The 10,524-nt window shown below is 43.8% G+C and overlaps 1 protein-coding gene across 1 annotated transcript in view; it reads right to left on the bottom strand.

Annotated features, from left to right (window-relative positions):
- Window positions 1-4,422, bottom strand: part of LOC112074375 (dnaJ homolog subfamily A member 3, mitochondrial) — a 43,370-nt gene extending 38,948 nt beyond the window's left edge. Inside the window, exons 1-3 of the mRNA XM_070440500.1 lie at window positions 4,185-4,422; window positions 3,589-3,728; window positions 3,269-3,352 (exon numbers count right to left, since the gene is read on the bottom strand). Of these exons, the coding sequence (XP_070296601.1) occupies window positions 3,269-3,352; window positions 3,589-3,728; window positions 4,185-4,389 (429 nt within the window). The 5' untranslated portion in view covers window positions 4,390-4,422. The remainder of the gene's footprint in view (window positions 1-3,268; window positions 3,353-3,588; window positions 3,729-4,184) is intronic.
- Between the last annotated feature and the right edge of the window lie 6,102 nt (window positions 4,423-10,524).

Below are 10,524 nucleotides of genomic sequence, written 5' to 3'. Positions count from 1 at the left end.
TGAGTGGCGTGCGAGGCACCCCCAGAACATCATACAAGTCCGGTTTTTAGCGAGTGAGCAGCTAGTGGGAAGGAGTGACTACTGCTGGACAACATGGGGGCCCTCCAAGTCCTGTGGAGAGGAGAGATATGAGCTGCGTCATAAGAGCCATAACTTCGGTCTGTATTGAAGCCAAGCATTCTGGGTAATGGTGTGTGCATGTACTGTGTTAAACATTGCCTAACTAGCTAGACAAAAAATGGAGAATAATGCATTTCAAGTGTACGGTACTAGCTAGCCAACTGTTACGGACTAGCTGTTGTAGTTAATTAAACTACCAGTGCAGACACGTTTAGATGGTGTCTGTACATATTGGGCTTTACCATTGACTGAGCAAGTTACAGCATGCACGTCCCAGCTACTGTACCGACCAAGATGTTAATGGTCTGATCGCCGACATGAAAAACAAAAACGACATTTACAGAAGGATGACAAAACAAATAATCGTTCTATAGCAACCAAATACTACCTAGGTTCACTGACACCAACTCCAGACGTCCTTTCATTTCTCACTGTGAGTCTCAATGTCACTGCATTTCCAGGTCTCAAACAGCCAAAGTGCCCCTATCCTGCACCGTTGTGTCCCCAACATCTCCGTGACACAGGCTTTTCCATGTTCTCGCCGAGGCAAGCAGCGAGCCAAGCCCGACGATGGGCCAGAAGACACTCCTACAAAGTGAGTAACGCGCAGTGCAGACAACCACGGGAGGACGCCATCTTTGCATCGCTACGAGAGGCCGGCGGGGAAAGATGGCGTCCTCCGTGTTGTCTGCACTGCGCGTTTACTCAACTTTGTAGGAGTGTCTTCTGGCCATCGTCGGGCTTGCTCGCTGCTTGCCTCGGCGAGACATGGAGAAAGCCTGTGTCACGGAGATGTTGGGGACACAACGGTGCAGGATAGGGGCAACTTTGGCTGTTTGAGACCTGGAAATGCAGTGACATTGAGACTCACAGGTGAGAGAGGAAGGACTGTCTGGAGTTGGTGTCAGTGAACCTAGGTAGTAGTTGGTTGCTATAGAAGATATTTGTTTTGTCAATCTTTCTGTAAATGTCGTTTTTGTGTTTTCATGTCCGATCGACATTAGACACTCTTGGTCGGTTCACAAGTAGCTGGACGTGCATTGTAACTGTGCTCAGTCAATGGTCAAGCACATATGTACATGACACAATTACCGTGTCTGCACTGTAGTTTAACTACAAACTAGCTAGTCTGTTACAGTTGGCTAGCTAGTACAGGTAACTTCGAAAGCATTATTCTCATTTTTTGTCTAGCTAGTTAGCAATGTCTAACACAGACATGCTAAACACCATTACCCAGAATGCTTTGCTTCAATTACAGACAGAAGTTATGGCTCTTTGACGCAGCTCATATCTCCTTCTCTCCACAGGACTGAGGCCCCCCATGTTGTCAGCAGTAGTCACTCCTTCCACACTAGCTGCTCCTCAGCTAACAAACAGGACTTGTATGATGTTCTGGGGTGCCTCCACGCCACTCAGAAAGGATCAAGAAGCCTACTATCAGGTGAGAGGCTTGTCTATTAGGAGAGCCTGCAGCTGTGGCTCTGTTGCTGTGTGGGTTGTTTTGCAGAAATTAGGCCTAGACTGTTGTCATTATGGAGTCTACACGTATGGAGTTCTCGAATGTTCATAAAATTGATTGCAAAACTTCAGTTGTAAACATTGAAATAGTACATGGCCTTGTCCAGTGAATCAGGCTGGGTAGGCTATATAATTACCAATTTGTCGATCCTATTCCAGATGGTAAGAACGTACCACCGACCAGCCAACCAGGAATGACCCTCGGCAAGGGAGAAGTTTGCCAAGCTGGCAGAAGCCCTACGAGGAGGCCATTCAATTGGTTCCTGGCCTAATCTCTACAAAATTCAAGTCCTTCATGTTTTCAACTGGCCGAAGAATACATTTCCAATTATCACAACGACTCTGCCATAGCCAGGCATAGGATCCGATGAGGAGCTGATCCTTAGATCTGTACCTATTTTAGCAACTTCGAGTCTCTTTATTTATCTGTAGATTGACAAGTGAGACACAACCCCTTAGCAAATGAACTGGATATTGTTCCTGTACTGTTTTCCTGACTTTGAATGTTCTGATCTCTGATGTTGTTCCCCAAGGTGCTGAGTGACGAGGTTGAAGAGGAAGCCAGTATGACACGTTACGGGGCGGGCAGGCTTCGGACCCCAGCCAGGCGGGAGGGGGGCGGGGGCCAGCAGTACTGGAGGGCCGGGGGGGCCAGCGTTCGCCCAGAGGAAATGTCAGGAAGATCTTCGGGGAGTTCACACGAGCGCAGGCGTTTCCGGAGACTTCAACAGCATGTTTTGAACAGAGGCCCAGAGGTGCTTATAAACATGTTAATAACAGATTTAATAAACCGTTATAACATGTTTTTATTAACAGATTAATAAACCGTTTATAAAAACATGTTATAACAGATAATAACCGGTTATAACACGTTTTCATGATCGCGCATAGAATAGTTAGGAATGTTACAGGTTCTAATTAACAGCAATGTTACATTGGATTTCATTGTAATGTTTAGAGTTGCTATAGTTATTCATAAATTCAGCCATGTTTTAATCCTGTAACTCTTTCTCCTTCTGCTCACACCTTATTACCCTCCCCCCTTTTCTCCCACTATACCTCCATCTTCTTTACCCTTTCTCTCTCTCCCTTTTCCTTGTCTCTCTCTGTTCCCTCCCTCTCTCTCACACCTTATTACCTTCCCCCCCTTTTTCTCCCCTTATACCTCCATCTCTTGACCCTTTTCTCTATCAGGAACAACATCAGGAACAGTATCAGGAACAGTATCAGGAACAACATCAGGAACAGTATCAGGAACAACATCAGGAACAGTATCAGGAACAGTATCAGGAACAGTATCAGGAACAACATCAGGAACAGCATCAGGAACAGTATCAGGAACAACATCAGGAACAGTATCAGGAACAACATCAGGAACAGCATCAGGAACAGTATCAGGAACAATATCCCAGTCATTGCTAAGGGGTTGTGTCTCACTGTCAATCTACAGATAATATAGAAGAGACTAGAAGTTTCTAAAATAGGTACAGATCTAGGATCAGCTCCTCATCGGATCCTATGCCTGGCTTGGCAGAGCGTTTTGATATATTGGAAATGTAATTCTTGGCCAGTTGAAAACATGCAGGACTTGAATTTGTAGAATTAGGCCAGGGACCAATTGAATGCCTACCTCGTAGGCTTCTGCCAGCTTGGCAAACTTCTCCTTGGCCTGAGGGTCATCCTGGTTGGTGTCTGGGTGGTACTTCTTAGCCATCTGGAATAGGATCGACCAATGGTATTATATAGCCTACCCAGCTGATTTCACTGGACAAGGCCATGTACTATTTCAATGTTTACAACTGAAGTTTGAATCAATTTTTATGAACATTCGAGAACTCCATACGTGTAGAACTCCATAATGACAACAGTCTAGGCCTATATTTCTGCAARAACAACCCACACAGCAACAGAGCCACAGCTGCAGGCTCTCCTAATAGACAAGCCTCTCACCTGATAGTAGGCTTTCTTGATCTCTTTCTGAGTGGCRGTGRGAGGCACCCCCAGAACATCATACAAGTCCTGTTTGTTAGCTGAGGAGCAGCTAGTGTGGAAGGAGTGACTACTGCTGACAACATGGGGGGGCCTCAGTCCTGTGGAGAGAAGGAGATATGAGCTGCGTCAAAGAGCCATAACTTCTGTCCTTGTATTGAAGCAAAGCATTCTGGGTAATGGTGTTTAGCATGTCTGTGTTAGACATTGCTAACTAGCTAGACAAAAAATGAGAATAATGCATTTCGAAGTGTACTGTACTAGCTAGCCAACTGTACGGACTAGCTAGTTTGTAGTTAATTAACTACCAGTGCAGACACGGTAGATTGTGTCATGTACATATTGTGCTTGACCATTGACTGAGCACAGTTACATCATGCACGTCCAGCTACTGTACATTGTTGTTGCAGCTGTACCGACCAAGAGTGTCTAATCGCGACAGGAAAACACAAAAACGACATTTACAGAAAGATTGACAAAACAAATATCTTTCTATAGCAACCAAACTACTACCTAGGTTCACTGACACCAACTCCAGACAGTCCTTCCTCTCTCACCTGTGAGTCTCAATGTCACTGCATTTCCAGGTCTCAAACAGCCAAAGTTGCCCCCTATCCTGCACCGTTGTGTCCCCAACATCTCCGTGACACAGGCTTRTCCATGTCTCGCCGAGGCAAGCAGCGAGCAAGCCCGACGATGGCCAGAAGACACTCCTACAAAGTTGAGTAAACGCGCAGTGCAGACAACCACGGAGGACGCCATCTTTGCATCGCTACAGAGGCCGGCGGTGCACTGCGCATGTGCGGTATGTAGGKTKCGGAGTGGCGCGGTAGTCTTTTTATTTTTTATTTTTTTATTAACAAATATCAACAAACAAAAGAGGAATAGTCACATGGAAACAAGCATACATACAAACTATTCATTACCAYGAATCCTAAACAAACAAATCATATTCATTAATAATTCAACAAMTTTTAATTGGAGTGGWGCGGTGGTCTAGGACACTGCATCTCAGTGCAAGAGGCGTCACTGCAGTACCTGYTTCGAATCAAGGCTGCATCACATCCGGCCGTGTAGGCCGTCATTGTAAATAAGAATTTGTTCTTACTTGCTGACTTGCCTAGTTCTTACTTACTGATTTGCCTAGTTTTAAATAATGGTCAAATAAAAATGTACAGGTCAGAGGGGCAAGGCAAGCACTGAGAGTAGCTACAATTTCTGTTTCTATGATTATTTGCATCTTTAGTTATTATGGATATGCAGTATTGTTTTGTCATAAGTTCAGCATGGTAAGCATATGAATAATGCATYAATGATACGTGGTAAAGTTATTTGTTTATTCTCTAGTGCTATGATGAATTAGTAACAAATATCAACAGTTAATCATGCAACAACCTGACACACACAATATCATCAACATTCATTGATTTGTTTAAAATGCATCATAGAATGTCATCCATAAAAAATAAAGTATTAAATTAATGTAGCCAATAGTTAGAATCTATAGATCATTTCCAGCACCCTTTAAATCACATTTTCCTTTCCTCCAAGCTCCTCTCCTCTTTGTCCTGATATTCCCCATATTCCCCAACTTCTGCATCATTCCCTTAAACTGTTGACCCATGTCAAACCCTCCCTCCGTGCTTCCCTCTGGAATCTCTTTTCCTCATCCCCCTTTCCTGTCCCCTTCACAAACTCCTTTCCTTCCTTCTCYTTCCTGTTCCCTCTCTTCTCTGTCTTTTTCATGTTGTTTTTCAGTCTTTCTAACTGTTCCCTGAAGTTCTGAAGCTCCCACTCTTCTTCTCCCTTCTCCCGACACATCTGTCTATGCTTGTGTTTCTGATTGGTAACCATTTCATCCACCATCCTCCCCAACTCCTCCCTAAGTCTCTGCACGTCCTCTATAGGAGGACAGGCTCATGTAATGTCTGGAATGGAATAAATAGAACTGTATCTAACAGATCAGGCATACAGAAACCACATGTTTGACCACGTTCCATTTTTTACATTCCGGKCAGTACAATGAGAGTGTCCTCCTATAGCTCCTCCCACCAGCCTCCCACCAGTTATCCAGTGGTGTAAATTATTTAAGTAAAAGTACTTTAAAGTACTACTTAAGTATTTTGGGGGGATATCTTTACTTAGCTATTTATATTTAACTTATTACTTTTACTTCACTACAAATAGTGTACTTTTTACTCCATACATTTTCCCTGACAGGCAAAGGTACTCGTTGAATGCTTAACAGCACAGGAAAATGGTCCGATTCCTGCACTTATCAAGAAAACATGCCTGGTCATCCCTACTGCCTCTGATCTGGTGAACTCACTAAACACAAATGGTTTGTTTGTAAATTATGTCAGAGTGTTGGAGTGTGCCCCTGGCTATCTGTAAATAAAATAAAAAAACAAGAAAATTGTACCGTCTGGTTTATTTAATCTAAGGAATTTGAAATGGTTTATACTTTAACTTTTGATACTTAAGTATATTTTAGCAACATATTTAAAACTAAATACTTTTAGACTTTTACTCAAGTAGTATTTTACTGGGTGACTTTTATTTTCAATTAAGGTATCTTTACTTCTACTCAAGTATGACCAGATTACAGGCAACATTCACACTGAGCTAAAGGGTAGAGCTGCAGCTTTCAAGGAGCGGGACTCTAACCCGGAAGCTTATAAGAAATCCCGCTATGCCTCCCGACGAACACTCAAACAGGCAAAGCGTCAAWACAGGACTAKGGTCGAATCGTACTACACTGGTTCCGACGCTTGTCGGATGTGGCAGGGCTTACAAACTATTACAGACTACAAAGGGAAGCACAGCCGAGAGCTGCCCAGTGACAGGAACCTACCAGACGAGCTAAATAACTTCTATGCTTGCTTCGAGGCAAGTAACACTGAAACATGCATGAGAGCATCAGCTGTTCCGGATGACTGTGTGATCACGCTCTCCGCAGRCGATGTGAGTAAGACCTTTAAACAGGTCAACATTCACAAGGCTGCGGGGCCAGACGGATTACCAGGACCTGTACTCCAAGCATGCGCTGACCAACTGGCAAGTGTCTTCACTGGCATTTTCAACCTTTCCCTGTCTAAGTTTGTAATACCAACATGTTTCAAGCAGACCACCATAGTCCCTGTGCCCAAGAACACTAAAGTAACCTGCCTAAATGACTACCTACCCGTAGCACTCACGTCTGTAGCCATGAAATGCTTTGAAAGGCTGGTCATGGCTCACATCAACATCATTATCCCAGAATCCCTAGACCCACTCCAATTTGCATACAACCCCAACAGATCCACAGATGATGCAATCTCTATTGCACTCCACACTGCCCTTTCACACCTGGACCACAGGAACACCTATGTGAGAATGCTATTCATTGAGTACAGCTCAACGATCAACACCATAGTGCCCTCAAAGATTTGGCATGTGTCCTCAGATCCTCAAAAGGTTTTACAGCTGCACCATCGAGAGCATCCTGACGGGTTGCATCACTGCCTGGTATGGCAACTGCTCGACCTCCGACCACAAGGCACTACAGATTGTCAAAAAGTGTCAAAGACTCCAGCCACCCTAGTCATGGACTGTTCTCTCTGCTACCGCACGGCAAGCGGTACCCGGAGCACCAAGTCTAGGTCCAAGAGGCTTCTAAACAGCTTCTACCCCCAAGCCATAAGACTCCTGTACATCGAATCAAATGGCTACCCAGACTATTTGCATTGCCCCCCCTTTTACACTGCTGCTGCACTCTGTTATTATCTACGCATAGTCACTTTAATAACTTAACCTACATGTACATATTACCTCAATTACCTCGACACCGGTGCCCCCGCACATTGACTCTGTACCGGACCACCTGTATATAGCTCCACTATCGCATTCTTAAAAATGCGTTGTTGGTTAAGGGCTTGTAAGTAAGTATTTCACTGTAAGGTCTACACCTGTTGTATTCGTCACATGTGTCAAATAAAATGTGATTTGAGTACTTTTTCACCACTGATGATCTACAGACGGCTCTGAACTTACTGAATGCTCTTCCTTGTATTCAACTCACTGTCACCTCCCATTCCAAACACTAGATGGCGATACTTTGCCACAAATAATCCATCCCAGTCAAAACCAATGCTATTGACAATGACCTAAAATACCGCAGATCCACATGACAATGCTGCAGACGTTTTCCCACAACCTATAAAATGATCCTGCCAATAACAGACAACCTTGACGTGAAGCAGCCTCACATCAAAACTCAAGATGGGGGCCCGTCACCATGGCAACCAACACATTTAATCCAATCTAATCTCACCGTGGATTTGACTGCACGGAATGGACATAAGGCSAGTGAAGGGGTGAGGGGTCAAAGGTCAACAAAAGAAGACACAGACAGATAATAGGTCTGTGATATCTGCAGTCCTTGGGATGGCTCTACCCCATTGAAATTGATATTTAAATGGTTACGGTTTGGGTTAGGTAAGGGTTAAGGGTTAGGGTTAGGATAACGGTAGGGGTTAAGGMTTAGGGTAGGGACGTCTCAAGGATCCTGGATAGCACTCACCACAGATAATAGGGGGGAGAGTTAAATTGTCCCATCTGCAGTGAGAGGTCAAGATCAGGTCAGACCGTGTTTTGTGTAGTTGTAAGATGGACCACTACTGAGCAGACTGACCAGTCAAGTTTGATATTGACATGATATTGATAAGGACTGAAAGGTCATGGGTTGGGTTGGGCTGTCTCCTGAAAAGAGAAGAAGACTATTCACACACTGTTTGAGTACTGGCAGCAAATGTGTGTATTCTTATTTTTTATATTATATTATTTAAATACCTTTATTCTGTGGAAGGTTGTTGGGTGTGCATTGCATAGGGATCTTTTTACACTGTGTTATTTTGAACAATCAGCTTGGGCTGTCTTCTCCTATTCACTAACACGACCAGTAAAGTGCTGTGCATTGGCAGGAGAAGTAACAAGTAGGACTGTGAAAGAGATTTCAGAAGAATATATGTCACTATCATGTCAGTGAAAGAGAGAGGTTGTTGAGTAGATGTCACTTGTGACGTGACAAGAGATGAAAGAAAGTTCAACTTCCTTTCTTTCTTTTTCCTCCCTCGCTTCCCTCCCTTTCTCTCTCTCTCCCTCTGCCATTCCCCTCCATCTCCAAGGCAACCTGCAAAATAGCATCCCAGCTGGGCCTGTCTTGGTGGAATGTATTTTTTCAGGAGACGTCTGACATTGGCCACTACTGTAAATATCACACTGAACAACAAAACAGGCCAGATTGAGCAACTCTTAACTCTATCCCCACATGTTGTGTCTGTAATGCTACAACAGCAGAATGTTAGGCTGTGTTTAACTCTATCCCACCATGTTGTGTCTGTAATGCTACAACCAGCAGAATGTTAGGCTGGGTTTAATCTATCCCCACCATGTTGTGTCTGTAATGCTACAACCAGCAGAATGTTAGGCTGTGTTTAACTCTATCCCCACCATGTTGTGTCTGTAATGTTACAACAAGCAGAATGTTAGCTGTGTTAACTCTATCCCACCATGTTGTGTCTGTAATGCTACAACAAGCAGAATGTTAGGCTGTGTTTAACTCTATCCCCACCATGTTGTGTCTTTAATGCTACAACAAGCAGAATGTTAGGCTGTGTTTAACTCTATCCCCACCATGTTGTGTCTGTAATGCTACAACAAGCAGAATGTTAGGCTGTGTTTAACTCTATCCCCACATGTTGTGTCTGTAATGCTACAACAAGCAGAATGTTAGGCTGTGTTTAACTCTATCCCCACCATGTTGTGTCTGTAATGCTACAACCAGCAGAATGTTAGGCTGTGTTTAACTCTATCCCCACCATGTTGTGTCTGTAATGCTACAACCAGCAGAATGTAGGCTGTGTTTACTCTATCCCCACCATGTTGTGTCTGTAATGCTACAACAAGCAGAATGTTAGGCTGTGTTTAACTCTATCCCCACCATGTTGTGTCTGTAATGCTACAACAAGCAGAATGTCTGGCTGTGTTTAACTCTATCCACCATGTTGTGTCTTTAATGCTACAAACAGCAGAATGTTAGGCTGTGTTTAACTCTATCCCACCATGTTGTGTCTGTAATGCTACAACAAGCAGATGTTAGGCTGTGTTTAACTCTTCCCCACCATGTTGTGTCTGTAATGCTACAACAAGCAGAATGTTAGGCTGTGTTTAACTCTATCCCCACCATGTTGTGTCTTTAATGCTACAACAAGCAGAATGTTAGGCTGTGTTTACTCTATCCCCACCATGTGTGCTGTAATGCTACAACAAGCAGAATGTTAGGCTGTGTTTAACTCTTCCCCACCATGTTGTGTCTGTAATGCTACAACCAGCAGAATGCAGCTGTGTTTAACTCTATCCCCACCATGTTGTGTCTGTAATGCTACAACAAGCAGATGTTAGGCTGTGTTTAACTCTATCCCCACCATGTTGTGGTCTGTAATGTTCCAACAAGCAGAATGTTAGGCTGTGTTAACTCTGTCCCCACCATGTTGTGTCTGTAATGCTACAACAAGCAGAATGTTAGGCTGTGTTTAACTCTATCCCCACCATGTTGTGTCTGTAATGCTACAACAAGCAGAATTGTAGGCTGTGTTTAAACTCTATCCCCACCATGTTGTGTCTGTAATGCTACAACGCAGAATGTTAGGCTTGTGTTAACTCTATCCCCACCATGTTGTGTCTGTAATGCTACAACAAGCAGAATGTTAGGCTGTGTTAACCTTCCCACCATGTTGTGTCTTAATGCTACAACAAGCAGAATGTAGGCTGTGTTTAACTCTATCCCACCATGTTGTGTCTGTAATGCTAACACAAGCAGAATGTTAGGCTGTGTTTAACTCTATCCCCACCATGTTG

Source organism: Salvelinus sp. IW2-2015, unplaced genomic scaffold (assembly GCF_002910315.2).
Source record: "Salvelinus sp. IW2-2015 unplaced genomic scaffold, ASM291031v2 Un_scaffold2608, whole genome shotgun sequence".
Classification (NCBI taxonomy): Eukaryota; Metazoa; Chordata; class Actinopteri; order Salmoniformes; family Salmonidae; genus Salvelinus; species Salvelinus sp. IW2-2015.
The sequence above is the reverse complement of the archived record's forward strand: the minus strand, read 5'-3'. Positions and strand labels throughout refer to the sequence as shown.